Source organism: Sminthopsis crassicaudata, chromosome 1 (assembly GCF_048593235.1).
Source record: "Sminthopsis crassicaudata isolate SCR6 chromosome 1, ASM4859323v1, whole genome shotgun sequence".
Lineage (NCBI taxonomy): Eukaryota > Metazoa > Chordata > Mammalia > Dasyuromorphia > Dasyuridae > Sminthopsis > Sminthopsis crassicaudata.
In genome coordinates this window covers 98,338,522-98,354,862 of record NC_133617.1, presented here as the reverse complement: position 1 = coordinate 98,354,862, position 16,341 = coordinate 98,338,522, and the positions used below count along the sequence as shown (strand labels likewise).

The following is a 16,341-nucleotide window of genomic DNA, read 5'->3' as shown; positions in this document are numbered from 1 at the left end:
AGGCTTAGGGATGTCATTACATTAGCAGCCTGGAGAGGCAGCATGGTATACTAGACTTGGAGTTAGAACAATAAACTCAAATCTTGGTTCAAATTCTAACTGTGGGATCCTGGGGAAATTATTTAATATATTTATGATTCAGTTTCCTTATTTAGTAAAATGAGGAGTTTGGCTTCTATGGCCTTTCAGTTCTATGATTATTTTAAAGGAATTTCAACTAATTAAAGCTAAAAATTCTTAGAATTCAGAATTGTGTGGAAATCTTCAGTTGGAAGATTTGGGCTTGGTTATTGTCTTTGCCATTTATTCACTATAAGACTTTAGGCCTCTAATTTAACTTGTCTGTGCCTCAAGTTCTTCATCTGTAAAATGGGGATAACTGCTTACCTCATGGGCTTGTTGCAAAGCTCAAATAAGATAGATTTATGAAGCACTTTGATGTTACTGAAGTAGAACTCAAGCTACTGTACTTTTATGTCCTGTAATATTCCATAAGGGCAAGGGCCAGGGCTTAGAAGATCACAGATTAAGAACCAGAAAAGACATTGATGACTGCTTATTCCAATTGCCCTCATTTTGCAGATGAAAAAATGGAGGTTGAGAAGGTAAGTGAAATAATTATCCAAAGCCACACATGAAGTAAGTGGCAAAGCAAGGCCCGCTGACTCCAAATCTAATCTACTTTCAAATACAAGCTCTGTGTCCCACTCTCCCCTCAGTGCTTAGGACTGTGCGATCCTATGTACACAGGAGGTGATTAATATATGTTTATGGTGGCTAATGTTCTATTTCAATTCCTCAGTATGGCATGAAAGTGAACCAATCATTTAAGGTTAGTCAATGAAGCTCAAGCTCAGGTGGGGTCTTAAATTGAAAACTATTTGAGTTTTGTGTGTTTGTCATTCAAGGACCAGGTTAGCTAAGTTAGGAAGGGCTCATCCCTGGGGACTTACTATGAGTGATTGTGACTATTATTACAAATTATTATTATAAATAGTCACAAGGACTATCTATTGAGGAATGGAAAATTGTAGTTTGTGTTGATGGATAAACATATCACTGAAATCACAAATTCTCTAGCTAGTAGAGAAAAAATCTATTATTTGTGTGTGTGTACTGATGTATATTTATGTATATACATATATAGCTATATATGTGAATAGAAGTATGTATGTATTCATACACAGACATAATTATATATGCATGCATAAATATATGTCAACATATGTGTATATTTATTTATATTTATACATCCCTATATAGTTCTATTTTTACTACTAGATTGTAAATTCCTAAGGGCACTGATCATTGTTCATCTTCAGACAGTATAATGTGCTTAGCATAGTGTTTTGTTCACAGATACTGATGAATATTCATCAATTGAATTTTTGAGTTAATGCTTGTTGAGACAAGGTGGGAGACTTGGGAGTCAAGAAGGCCTAGGTTTGAGTTTTACCTCACTAACCCTTAACTTTTTTGAGCCTCAGTTTCCTCATCTGTAAATAAGAGAGATGAATTCAATAAGGCTACTTCCTGACCTAAATCTAGGATCCTATAATTTATATTCCTTAAATTCTCAGTGGTGTCACATCCTAATGAAGCACACTCCTGAGAAAGGAAAAATAAAAATGTCTTACTCTAACACTGTATCTTCAAACATTCCTATTAATATGGATCTCTCCTGCTCTTTTTATGGGATGGTTTATAGATGACTTTAAGACTCCTTTTCCAGTTTAAATGAAAATTTAGTTCTGTAGAATGCTGACAGTGGATATACAATATTCTAAACAAAGATTTCCTTCTCTCTCCCAATCTCCACCTGAGGAATTATGCTTCTTTTTTGAGATCTTTAATGAGATGTGATAATGAAACCAACAGTTGTGAGTCCAAAGAATTTCTCATGTACAATAAATACATGTTGTATAAAGTCTTTGTGTGGGGGAGGCCAACAATCATATTATAAGGGAGTAAGTGGCATACAATATAATAATTATAATATTATAAATAAAATAACAGACATATCTATAGTACTTGAAAGCTTGCAAATAACTTTTTGAACATTATTTCATTTGAACCTTATAAAAACTTATGAGATAGGTACTCAGCATATCATCACCCTCTTACAAAGAAACTGAGGTGAGACTTAGAGAGTTTAATCACTTGTCCAGGATCACACAGAAAACAGTGTCAGAGTCATGATTTAATTAACAGCTTTTTTTGATTTCAAGTCAACTCTCTATCCATGGCACCATGCTGCCTTTCCACATCATTGTCCCCTGATGCTCCAGGCGCCTGAAAAATGAAGACATTGTATCCTACCTAGGACATAAAGTAGTGGAATCAGGAAAAGTCACTGGCCATCTTTGAACCTCATTTTCTTCCTCTGTAAAAGGGGGATAAAGGTTTTATAACCAAGAAAAGTCTCAAATAAGATATTAAAAGCCTTTTGGAAACTTTATAAAACTTGACAAATGTTAATCATTATTATTAAATGCAACTGCCTGATTGAAATGTATATTTCCTAAAAAGTCTCCTAATTGTTTTGAGGGTGAATGGAACAGAGATTTTTCCTATCCCTATATATTTAGTAGAATGTAAAAGATCTGGTAGAAGGGTGGAATTAGCAAGGATTAGGGAAATGGACTATTTTCAAGATTCTGGGCAATTTAAAAATTACATCAATAGAACTTGAAAATGAAATAAATTTTGAAGAAATTGAGGAAACATGAGAGAAGGAAGGAAGAGAAGCTGGGATTACCTTCAGAGCTCTGCCAAAATGCATATGCTTTCATTCGGAATGCAGTCCGAAAACGTTCCTTATTGTTCAAGCCAACATTTTTTGGCTCTTTAGAAGGACTTTCTTCTATGGCATCTACATTCAGAGGGGTAAATAGCTTTCCTTTAGTATTGGTACCACGAGGATTAGAAAGTCGAACCCGATCCAAGAGACCCAGCTTTTGGCTACAAAATAAGCAAAAGTGAACAATTTTCCTCCTTCAATGCAGGCTCTTAACATAGCATGTGTATCCCTGTTATGCACCTTATCCTATAAAATCTCCTCACATATCCCCAAGAGAAAGGAGAAATGTACTTTGTGAAGAATCTGAGAACTAAAGAGGGAACACCCCTAGATATAATATATTAAGTATTTTAAGGGTTGATGGATTTTTAAACAGATAATTATATTGACTGGAATATTATATAATTATATTTAATGTGGAGATTTGCTTTTGAAATCAGGATTCCAAACATTCTAGCTCTGTGCTTGTTGATAAGGTATGTTTACAGCTTTCAAAGGGCATCTCTTCCTGTAAATATCATAAACTTCTTCAGAGAAAATACAAATGGCTACTATTAGAAATATTCTCTCACCTTATCATTTTTGGTAACTTGATGGGATTCAATTTAACAAGGATTTATTAAGCTCCTACTATATGTCAGGCACTGTGATAAGTTGGTAGGTAGATACTGGAAATACAAAGATAAAAATGAAACTGTCCCTACCCTTAAAGAGCTTACATTTAATAGTGGTTAGGAGTTGGTAGAAACTATACATATGTAAATACAAATATATATATATATATATGTATATATATATACACACACACACATACATACACACACGCATACATATATATACATGAAATGAAAAATATTTTTTGTGATTAAGAGGGAGTTACTATTATATGATTATAGGTTGTATTCAAAACAAATCCCAATCTTTGTGGGATGAGGTGGGATCAAATACCAACTGAAGTAAGAAGAAATAGTGGGACAATTGAAATGCCTCCTGATATAGGAAAGGTCCTTATTCAATTGTTCAAAATACATGATGGGTATCTATAGGTCAGCTGTGTTCATTACCATTTACTAAATATTAGGTGACAGGTTCATTGGATAGTACTTCTCCAAGGACTCATTCACTGCATTGTATTTTACTTATTAGAGTGTGCATTATTTCCCTGAAGGCAAGGACTTGGGTTATATTTGTTTATGTGTATCTTTTAAAGGCAGCTAGTGGTGCAGTGGTGTAACATGCCCTCCTGGCAGTTACAATTACTAGTCTGCCCTAGGCCCAATAGAGTACCTTTGACCACTGACCTTTGCAGTGTCAACTCTACCCGGCTTGCCTCCCCTGAGGCCTTCAAAGGTCTCTGGCCACGATCTCTTGAATAGTAGTTTAATAACCAGTAGCACACTCAAGAACAGCCACATGTAATCTTAAAAGCCTTTATTATACCTACTCACATAATGCCCTGACTTGATACCCTGACTTGTTAGTTCCCTAGTGAACACCTGGTCTGAAGACCCACATGTTCACTACCAAACTCCTTATCTTTCTACTATCCATCCGCTTGTCTTGGCCACCCTAGCTTAGGGAGCCAGGTTAAAGAGAGCGACTGCTGTCTACAGTGGGCTTATAAAGGGCCTGTGAGGTCACACACACAGCCAACCAGCGAGAGAGCCATCACCCATTATGAATCTATCTCAATATGGCCAGGATCCCACCCACAGGGCAGTCCTATATCCACAGAGAATACTTCCAGGCCTCAATCTCCTGTTGTGCTGTGCCCGCCCATTTAAAGGGCCCTTACAATTCCCTTCTCTTGTTTTGTGGGAACCGCATCCTTACACAGTGGAGATAGCATTGAGACTAGAATTTCCTTCCCAAGAAGCCTTGAGTTGAAATATGGCCTCAGATTTTGTGTGAGCTGTGTTTTCCTGAGCAAGTCACTTAACCCCTGTTTTCTTCCATTTCTCAATTGTAAAAAAGGAAAATAGCAATCATAGAGGTGCTGAGAGAATAAAATGAGATCATTTTTGTAAAGTGCATAGATCAGTCCCTAGTATATAGTAGGCAATATTTTAAGTGGTTATTCTTTTTCCCTTTTTCCTTCCCTTCTCTGCATTATCTGACCTTAACACATTTCCCTTGAAAGGAATCATAGTGTCATGCTAAACTCTCTCGAGTTTGAGTCAGACACATTGAACTCCCATTATAAATCTTGCCCTTACCAATTAAATGACTTTGGGCAAGTAACTTAACCTAGTTATAGGTCTCAGTTTTCTCCTGTCTTATTGTTTTGTGGTAAAGAGTAAATAACATAGTAGTTGTTAAGGACTTAGTGAACTCTAAAATAGCACATGAATTTTAGCTACTGAGGCATTTAGGTGATCTAATGGGTAGAGTACTAGAAAGATTTTAATTCAAATCCTATTATAGAGATTAAGTGTGTGATTCTGAGCAAGTCACTTTATCTCTCTCATCCACAATTTCTTTATCTGTAAAATGGGGATAATGATAGTGTCTATATCATAGAGCTATTACAAGGATCAAAGTATTCTGTAAACCTTACAGTGGTAAGTAAATCTTATTATTAGTAGTTTTTGATTTTGGTTTTTCTTTTTACTGATCCTTTGAATTGCATTGTAAATACTTATCTTTGATACAACCCACAACCTCCTTGCTTGGTTAGTTGTTGTCCTTTGTTCTTGAAGAGGACCAAAATGACATCACTATGTTACAATCAAGTTGCAGCATGTTTGATTGTGGCTGATCAGACCAGTATGAGCTCAGAATGCTCTGCCACAGGTCAGAGACAAATAGTCTCTATGACATTTGGGATGGACTCTCTGTGCATCTTGTGATTTTGAGTCAGTTCAATTCTGTTTTGCTCATAGAGCATACCACCTTCTCTGATGAGGGTACACTGTGCTGGGTGGTCTTGTGCCAATGTTTCCCATGTCATAAATCAATTCTAAAGTTTTTAAGAGAGATGAATATATATATCTGGATTTCTGAAGAGTAAAACTGATTACACACTGGTGGATGGCTATGACCATAGAATTGGTGTTGACAAGGCGATAAAAAATCTCAAGGGCCATGGTGATAGATGGAAAAACCAGGCTAGGTTAAGGTTTTTAACAATAAGACACTTGGTGATTTTCTGCATGGCTGGAACCAGAGTTTTTTTCATGACAAATTTTGGATGGAAGAATTGTTTACAAATCCTGAAGTCTTGGATTGCTTTGTTCCTCTGTATTGTTAATTGCTAATATTTATATAACACTTTATTACTTCTAAAGCACTTTACAATACCATATCATTTTTCCTCACAACTGTCCTGGGAGGTAAGTGATATTATCATCTCTGTTTTACAAATAAAGACTGTGAGATAGATGAAGTTATGAAATGAGATGGATGATTTGTTGAGGGTCACACAGAGATTAAGTACCTACAGCAGCATTTGAACTTGGTTCTTTCTAATTCCATATGTGACCTAACTTCCTCATATAGGAAGATTAGAAGTAGTCTAAGATACATGTGCAAAGCACTGGGAATGGAATCAGAAGACTTGAGTTTGGGGCTAGGCCCTGTCTCATAACAGCTATGTGAGTCTTGAAAGGTTGTTATCCCTTTTTGCACCTCAGGCTGTTCATTTTTAAAATGAAGGGAGTGGCCACCCACAGAGGACACCTGAGTCAATTCCAAGTCAATCCAAGTCATTTAACAAGTATTGACTTTGGAGTCAAATGTTTTCTTTTCAGATCTAGGATCTGGTACTTGTACTGCCCATGTAGCTTTGGGGCGGCCACTCCATTTCTTTGGTGATATAGCTCCTCCATCCCAATTACGACTGGATTGAATTTAATCCTATGACTTTGATGCTTCTTACAACTTTCTTTACTCTGATCCTGTGTCTAGATTATCTGCAGATTTTCATGCACATCTAACAGTTGGTGATTTAATTGATGAACATTAAAATTGGAATCATTTTGGAATTCTTTTACTGGCAGAGTTATAGATACAGACTGGGTAGAGATAGTTTCTTTTTATGCAAAACATATTTATAGTAGCATTGTGTAGTGACAAGTAACTGGAAACTAAGGAAGTGCCTATCAGTTGGGGAACGATTGAACAAATTATGGAAAATGAATGTAATGGGATATTACTATGCCATGACCAATTAAATTAATACAGAGAGAAGTAAACAGAGAGATGGACCATTTCATGGAGAAGATTGGAGATAGACATTGAAATTTAATTGCTTACTTGAAGATAAGAATGGCAATAAATTAATATTTGCTTTTCTTAATGTCTTATAATGTTTTATACTTCAATGAACATTTTATGAGTGAATGAAGCATCTCTTATGTTTGCATATGCCAGGTTCCAAGAGATAAACAGAAAGTTTATACCTCTTCAATGCAATTAGCATACTCTATTTTGGATTATATTATTTCTATAGTTGTCTCATCTCTACTGAGCTGCAACTTCCAGGAGGGCAAGTACCCTTTCTTATTCATCTTTATATCAATACTTTGTATCTGGCACAGTAGTAGTCATTTAATAATTTGAAAAAATTCATTCCTTAGAAGAGAACACATGAAATGGGGGAAGTAAAATGAAGAGGGATATTTTGCTATAGCACAGAAAACATTAAGTTATGAATTTCAGTGGGCTCTTAATATGGATTTAGTACTTTATAGATTTACTTAAACCAGCTGAAAAGTACAGGAAGGTTGACCACACTATAGCTTGTCAGGAGATATGTGTCTACAGAGTGTACACATAGATCACGATAAGATAGTTAAAGTAAGAGTCATTACAGATGTATGGTCCTGGTTTTATTGTGACTTTGGAATAGTTAAGAATCTCAGAGGTGAGTGCTGGGATATTTTTGCACTGAAACAGACTACTGGGTGCAGGTCATACCATTATTATTTTCTTTACTATTGGGTTCATCTCTATTTACTTCAAACCATATGGGTCCCAGATGATGATTTATGAGTGTGGGGTGAACATGTCAGAAATAGAAAGCACTCAAGCCCCAAATCTTCAGTATCTTCTGTGAATTACTTCTGGTTATTATAGCTTAAGTGGCTTAAATTCTTCCTGTAGTAGGGGGAAGGATCTTTTTGCTTTCTAATTGTCACTAGAAAATGAATACCTAAATGGATGGATGGTCAGGTGGAGGAAAGAGTTCAACCCCTGAGCCACAATAGCTATGTCTTCTCTTTTCAATCTTGCTTTCAAATGAATAATTCTACCTTTGTTCTCTGTGGGCACAGCAAGGTCTATCATGACAAGCTCATCTCAGAAATGGCACCTCATTTCTAGGAGCCTGCCTGGGAAGATTTTTAAGCACAGAGGAACTAATAACAAAAGTTAATTGGGTCCAGTTGAAAAGGGAGCTGAATCTGGAAAAGAGAGAATGAAAGCTTTTTTATTCTGAATGGTCTAGGGACTAATAAAAGACAGTGAATCTTTAACCTCTGGGCCTTGCATGGTCATGATTGTCTCTGAGAAATGGGTAAAGAAAGACTGTCAATAAATGCACCTTAGAAAACATAAGAAAAAGAGGTCTAGTTTAAAACAAAACTAGATTTTACTTTTTTTGTCTCTAAAGAAAAGAGAGTGAACAAAAGGTGCTACCTTTATCTTCTGGGTTTTATTAATGCATGTCTTTACCAAACAACCCTCAATCATTACAGAGTTCAGAAAAGGGACCAGCCTGCAGTTATGGAAGATTTTGCTTAATTAGGAATTCCCTGTATCAGTGCGTCACCCAGGTAATTCCTATTTGTATTTTGAAAATCAAAACTTGCAGTATGGGCCAGAATGGAAAAAAATGCCATTGAAGACTACGGTCTTAGAACAATATTATTTTCAATTAAGGACTTCTTTCAAGTCCTCAGAACAATAGTCAATAATGAAAAAAAAAGGTTTTTGGTGGGGTGTCTAGATTATTATTTATGACAATTTTCATATGAACAAATATTAAATAGATATAGATATAGATATAGATATAGATAGATAGATAGATAGACACACACATATATACATGCACACACATACATACACACACACACACACACACACACACACACACACACACACCAAAAAAGTATGTTGCTTGTTATGTAATGAGAGTGATAAATTGCAGAGAAACAGAACTCTGGAATAATTATAGATGTAATTAGTTGGAATAGTGTTGAGATTAGAGCCAAAATATTTGAGTTCTAATCCCTTTCCTATCATTCAACAGGTGTATGACCTTGGGCAAGTCACTTAACTTTTATAAACCTGTTTTCCTATTTGAAAAATGAAGGAATTGGACCAGCTGGTCCTGTCATGCTTGAGGGTGTCTTAGTTGTTAAGGGTTCCTATGAGTCCTTTGCATTATTTTATATGTTTCTCTGGGGTGAAATAGTAAGGATGATATCAGTAATAGTAAAAACAACAACAAGAATATTTAGCAATTATACAGTGTCTCAAATATCTTTAAATTCAAACATATTAAAGCTGCACAAAAACTTTTGGGACATTGTGCATAATACTTTGTTTTTGCAAAATGCTTTATAAATATTATCTTATTTCAACCTTACTATAATTATGTTATATTTATTCCTGCTATTGTTATTCCAATTTCACAAATAAGGAAGGAAGTGCTATCATCATTCCCATTTTACAGATGAAAGAATTGGGGCACAGGCGAAGTGACTTGCACAGGATCACAAAGCTAGTAGGCAAACTGAACTTTCATTTTAATTCAGGACTCTCAGATTCCAGGTATAGCATTGTATCCACCAAGCCACCTCAATACTTCTACTGCACCTTAATGTTCATTCCAACATTAGATGTTTGATTCTACAATCCTCTATAAATCCTTTATAAAAGATCTACCCAATGTATGGGGAGATTATTTTTTATAATCTTATGGACATGTGGGATGTTCATCTACTATCCTTAACTTTTGTTACATGTACAAATAATGGAAAGAAAATCAACCACAGTTGATATTAAGACTATGAGAATATTCAAATGCTCTTAACCTATAGTTAAATGGTGCTAGTTCTTTTCTTGCTGAACTTGAAGGGTAGGCCAACTGGATTTCCTATTCACCGCCATCCCTTGCTGTCCCAACTACTCCATTCTTCTGCCATTTTTGTACCATAGCTGATCAAAAGATACCTATTAAATGATCTGCTTCCAAAGAATTTGATAAAGATTATTTACTAGAAAAAGTCCAGGAATACCTGGATTCCTTTCCCAAATATGTAACTATGACTAACCAGGTTGTTGTTTTTTTCTGTTATTCTTGTTCTCCTTTTTTCTTCTTTTTTTCTGTAGAATTTTGTAATACCATGCACTGGAAAAAGCCCAGGACTAAGAGGATTCTAGTCTCAACTATGCCAGTAGATGGGAAGACTCTTACTTGGTTAAAGAAACTAGAATTTTGTCCCAAGTATATTATTAACCAAATGCTACTGGTCAGCAGACAGGTATTCCTCATTCTAAACTTAAGATATCTTGAGAAAGACAGACAGAGAGGGAGAAACAGACAATCAGAAAGAAAGAGACACTCAGAGTAAGACAGAGACAGAGACAGAAAGAAACACAGAGAGACACAGACAGACAGACAGAAGGAGAGGGAAAAAGAGAGGGAGACAGAGACAAAAAGATGCACACAGAGATAGAAGAGAGAAACAGACTGAGATAGAGATAGAACCAGACACAGATACACACACACACACACACACACACACACACACACACACACACACACACACATAGAAAGAAAGAAAGGCAGAGAGAAACAGAAAGAGATTTAGGTTCATCTGTTCATCCAGTCTTTTCTATACATCTCTTATAGATTTGTACATGTTATGAATAGCTCAGTATCAACCAACACATACCTCTGAGAACTGGACCTAGAGGTGAACAAGGTAGGCAACTGCCCAGGGTGTACTATTCAGGTTGGGGATTGGGGGGAGTTGTTCTTTAGAATGTGAAATATTTTTGAATCTGAATTTTTATAAATAGACCAAATTGTAAAGCCAGATCACTCTGTTCTTCATAACATGCAGTGGTTTATTTTGTGGCAAATGAAGTCTCTTGTGTAATAGGCAAATCTAAAAGCTTGAAAAAGAACATAATCAACAGGGAACCAAACCTTGCCTTGTGTGCACAAATACTTTGTTCCTGCTGGGATGTCATAATAAAGTATCTTTCTGGCCTTTCTTTTTTTCTCAAACATTCTCTACAATCCTCCCTTTCTCACCTTCATGTGAAACCTGAAGATTCACACACTGCTCTATTACTCTTCTCTTAAAACCATAAACAGGGAGTTCATTAGAATGCCATGCATTTTGGAGTTTCCAGGTCAAAGGGAGGAGCAGTTATCAGAACAATAAGAGATTCCACAACCTGAGGTCCTAGTGAAGGAAGGATAGGGTCTACATTTACTCAAACACACGAAGAGGAATGAGACAGTTCTTTTCCCTGGGTGTGCTATGGTTTTCAGCTAATCAGTGGAAGGAAGTACCAAAAAAAAAAAAAAAAAAAACCCTCACATAATTAGAAGAATAGTACCAACTGCTGAACAATCAGAAAATTAACTGACAACTCCATAAAGGCAAGGATTATGTCTCTTGCATGTCTTTCAGAGCCTACCACAGCTGTCTACATACAGTAGGTGCTTATTCAATGTTTGTTGAATTGAATTAAATTTGATGATTCAATCTGATCCCATCATTCAGTGAAAATTCTTTGTAATCTTTTGAATAGAATGAATTTCATTTATATTTAATTTAGTGACTCCCATTTCATTCTGCATTATCCAGTGTTCTCTTTATAAATATAACAGTCCACATTTATATAATTCTTTAATATTTGCAAAGTTATATGTGTGTGTGTGTGTGTGTGTGTGTGTGTGTGTGTATCATTTGAGCCTTACCACAACCTTGCAAAGAAGGTAATATTAATATACCTATCTTAAAGATGAGAAAACTTGAGTCTCAGAAAGGTTAAGCATTTTTTTTTTTTTGCCCAAGATTACTCATAAGTTCCTCTAGCAGGGTTTTGAATTGGGGTGCTAGAGAAGATTTTTGAGAGTCCCTTAGAAAACAAGGATATCAAATCAGTCAAAACTGATTGATTCAGGATATTCACAGCTCAAATATTGGAGCTGAAGCTTAAATAATTTGGCCATGTGATGAGAAGAAGGGACTCATAGGAAAAGATCCTGATGCTGAGAAAGATTGAAGGCAAAAGGAAAAGAAGATGGCAGAGGATGAGATGGATAGATAATGTCATGGAAACAATGAACATTAAGTTGGACAGTTAGTGAAAGATAGAAGGACCTGGCATGTGATGGTCCATGGGGTAACAGTTGGATATGACTAAACAACTTAACAACAATAATAAACAACTTTCTGACTTGAAGTCAAGGACCCTATTCATATTACTTTGTACAGTCTCATGATTCCACATAGGTTTTGGTTACTACAGCCAATGGGAATGATTTCAGTGGGGACAATTTAATCGGGCAAGTTCCTAGAAGCAATAATATATATATATGTATATATATGAAGTATTGGGGAGCTTAGCTAAAATTGAATTGGTTTCATGACATGACACCACATTGGTATCTCTTCCCAGAAAGTGCTCCTGATAAAGGGACCCAAAAACTCTAAAAATCCTTGAAGGAGAAAATATTTTTCAACTCTGCCTCAGTGAGGGACCCCACCCAAGGGAAACAAGACAGTTTCATTCTGTTATCTAGGTGGGGCTGATTCTAGTCCTTAGGAAAAGAATTCCAACTTTATTCAAGAAACTTATTCTATTCAAATTCCAGTTCAATTTGAAACCCAGCTAGGAGATGAGCCAACATGGGACTCCACCCACTAACCCCCTTCAGCTTACAGCCAAAGCTCCTATTACAAAAGAGCTAAACTAAAATCCTCTCATTTCAGAGGTTTCAAACATGCCATATTATGCCATGCTAGGCTATGTCATGCTATGCCAAAGAAACCTATGTCCACTGGAATACTTTTCTCTTCCAGTGTCATCCTCTCTTTATCCTCACCTATCTCCCTAACAAGACCTTCTGGCTCTCTGTCAGGATTTCTAACCTTACTTCCCAATCCCTATAAATAAACCCTTTATCAATCAAGTTTTCAGACCTGTAAATTCTTTTACAGAGAATCTCTGCACCACCAGAAGGGAGTTCCCCAGAACCTCCCTATCTTTGTACTGAATCCCAAGAGGGTGTAGGAGAGCCAAACCTCTTCATTTGGTTCCCTGAACCCCAAACCTGCCACTAGACCTTATTATTTAACTCCCTGACCACCAGAAATCCAAATTTCATTTTGGTTCTCTAAATCTAGACCTTATCTTTTGGTTCCCTACTAAAGGGAACCCCAAAACTTAAACTTCATCACTCCCTGCTCCCAGGATGCATTGTAACTCTCTATATATATTTCCTTGGATTATCTTTGGCGTTTTCTTCAAGTCTCAGGTCTTCTGGAATTTCAGACTTTTTGATGTCAATGTCATTCAGAGAGTTTTATGTCACTAGTTATCTCATTTGCCTTTTGTAAATGTGCTTGAAAAATCCCAGCTCAGTGCAACTCCTTCAGTGCCATTTGCACTGTTTTTTTTTTTTTTTGTTTTTTTTTTTCAGCTGTGTCATTTTTCTCCTCATCAGGATTACTATTAATTGTTTTGATGGAATTTTGCATTGAGGGACTCTCATCCTTATTGAGCCGACCTCCCCTTTAATGCCTTGAAATGAAGGTCCAAACTCACATTTTTCTAGACATTTTGAAATCTACTTTTCTCACACCTGTATCCAATGTGTCCTTTCTTAGTTCTTAAAAACTCTTAATACTATTTAAATTTAAAGAGCATGAATTGAGTACTATATGTCAGGCAGTTCTAGACACCAGAACACAAAGGGAATAAGGAAATAGCATATATCCTCAAAGATCTTACATTCTAAGAGAATCTCATGTGAAATCCTTTCACCACTCAAGCTAATTAATCCCACCTCAGATTTAATCTCTTAGTATTTTAACTGACTCTGCTTTGCCCCACTGCATTATTTTTGTTGTTCAATAGTTCCTTTGTTCAGGGTCTGATTCTTCATGAACCCATTTGAGATTTTCATAGTAGAGATCCATGGTAGAGGTTTGACATTTCTTTTTTCAGCTCATTTTATAGATGAGGAATCAAAGCATACAGGTTTATTATACCTTCTACCATACTTATTGTTATATGTTATACTTTGTAATGTTTGAATTATGTGGTCTTTCATCTTTAAATACCTAGAGCTTAGCACAGTGTCTTGTGCATGGTTTTTGGATTAGATTGTATTGAACTGACATTTGCTGACATAATAATTTTCTCTCAAGTTTTCCCACATTGTTGTTATTTCAACAAACAGTTCTTTCTGGATAGTCATCAGGAGATTCAGGGTGATAATTCTTTTCATTATTTTCTCTTCTATCTTGGAAATGAAACAAACTATTAACATGCCAAGTAAAGAATTCGTCAGATTCTTTGCTTTTAACAGAGAGAAATCCCAATAAATGAACAGAGACCTCAATTCAATTCAGAAAATATTGAATATTTCTAGGCACTGTACTGGAAATGGGGTATATAATACAAAAATGAAGCAGAATCCATCCTTGGGAAGCTTATATTCTACTGAAGAGAGTACACAATTTGCATATAATTAAAAAGTAGGGAGTAGTGGACACAAAGGAAAGATCAAATAAAGGGATCTAAAGGAGAGAACACTAATAGATGGAGGGAGTAAGGGATGAGGGGAATCAAGGAAAACTTCAATGAGCCTTCAAGAAAGTTAGATTCTAAAAAATAAAGATGAAGTGTGAGTACATTCCAGGTAACAATTAGGGCTTAGGATAATACTTGGAGCCTGGAGATAATTCAAACTAGTTTGGATGGAATACAGAGAGTGAAATGGAAGTATGTAAAATAAAATTAGAGAGATTATCTAGAATCAAAATATAGCTTACATTCCAAGCTAAAGAGCTTGTATTTTACAAAATTAGCACAGTGTTCCCTGTAGATGGGAGGCGGACTAGAACAAAGATTGTAGCTGTGTGAATGGGGAGTGTTTAGTCTAGCAAGAAGAGATGCTTGTTAGGGGATCTAAGAAGTTTTGAGAAATAGAGTAAAAGGTCAATGGGAACTAATAATATTTGTGCTTGAATTTTTCATTCAAGTAGAAGTCATAATTATCTTTTGGTGGGGGGAAGCAACACTGGGAGAGTGACGAGATAGGAGAAGGTTTAAATCGCCTTGGTGAGGAATATAATTCTTCATTGCTATGTCTTACATTTTTAGTTTTGTGATCTATATCGGAGAATTGCTATTGATCTATTCCATTTGGTTTATCTATAATTTACTTTCTACAACCATAACATTTATTTTCCTTTTTTCCTTTATCCTTACCCAAATGTTCTCCCAGTCTTCTAATATCTGAATTGCTGATTCCCATTATCTTTTTGACATTTAGTGTAATTCCCCTACTCTTTCCATTAAGTGTTTCTTTTGAATAAAAAATATTATTTCCTTCTCCCCACATTTCAGTAATAGACTTCATCCCACAAAGTTTTTGTACTAACTATAAAGATGTATTTACTTCCATGTTGTTAACTTTATGACATATTTGTATTCATGCATTGCTATTTCATGTCAAAAGTGATGTTTTCAATTGTATTCACTTGTAAAGAAATGAGTACATCTTCCAAATATTATTCTTCCTGTGCCCAAACCTATTGACCTCCATGGTAGTTGTTTTCAGTTTATCATGGCATTTCTCTTACCTCACCCCCTCTACAAACTCAAATATCAGTTTGACACTTTCTTGGACATCTCAACAAATCACTAATCTAATCAATGCTTCTTAGTATACCTGTTGTTGAGACATATTATTTTGAGAGTTCAAGTCATCATTTGGAGAAACAGATACCAATTTCTGATATAATACTTGGAATTACTTATTCACTTTCCATGCCCTATGAATTATATCCTCCTTTACCTTGCACAATTTTTAGCCAGAAGAATGAAGGAAAATAGCACTTCACATTCTCCCCTTCAAAGTTTCATCTGTACTGTCCTCTGTCAGATTGTTCCCATATATTGTCCTTCCAAAAATCTTCAATTTATTTACTAGCATTCACTGATGTCTACCAACATGCCCAGAACTCTCTCATCCTTAAAAACACATAAAAACCCCTTTCACTTGATTCTATCATTCTCTCAAGCTATAATTTTATACTTCTTTCTTCCCTTTCCCACTATTTTTCTATCATCTATAGGGTGTTTGGACACAGCATGCACTTGATAACCTGATACTGAGAGAAGTTTATGGAATATTCCTTCTCCCAGGACCCAGTTTGTGAGTCTCCAGCAAATGGATTTGGGACTTTATCAAAGTAGCTTACATTCCCAAAGTACCCCATATGTCCCAAAATGTCCAGGAATTTTTTGGACATAGGTTCATGAAACTACCAGGATGTGGACAC

General features: G+C 35.8%; 1 protein-coding gene across 3 annotated transcripts in view; it reads right to left on the bottom strand.

Annotated features, from left to right (window-relative positions):
• Positions 1-16,341, bottom strand: part of KCNQ3 (potassium voltage-gated channel subfamily Q member 3) — a 431,416-nt gene that overhangs the window by 16,199 nt on the left and 398,876 nt on the right. For all 3 annotated transcript variants that reach the window (XM_074265426.1, XM_074265420.1, XM_074265422.1), the window contains one exon: positions 2,759-2,961. In XM_074265426.1, the coding sequence (XP_074121527.1) occupies positions 2,759-2,961 (203 nt within the window). The remainder of the gene's footprint in view (positions 1-2,758; positions 2,962-16,341) is intronic.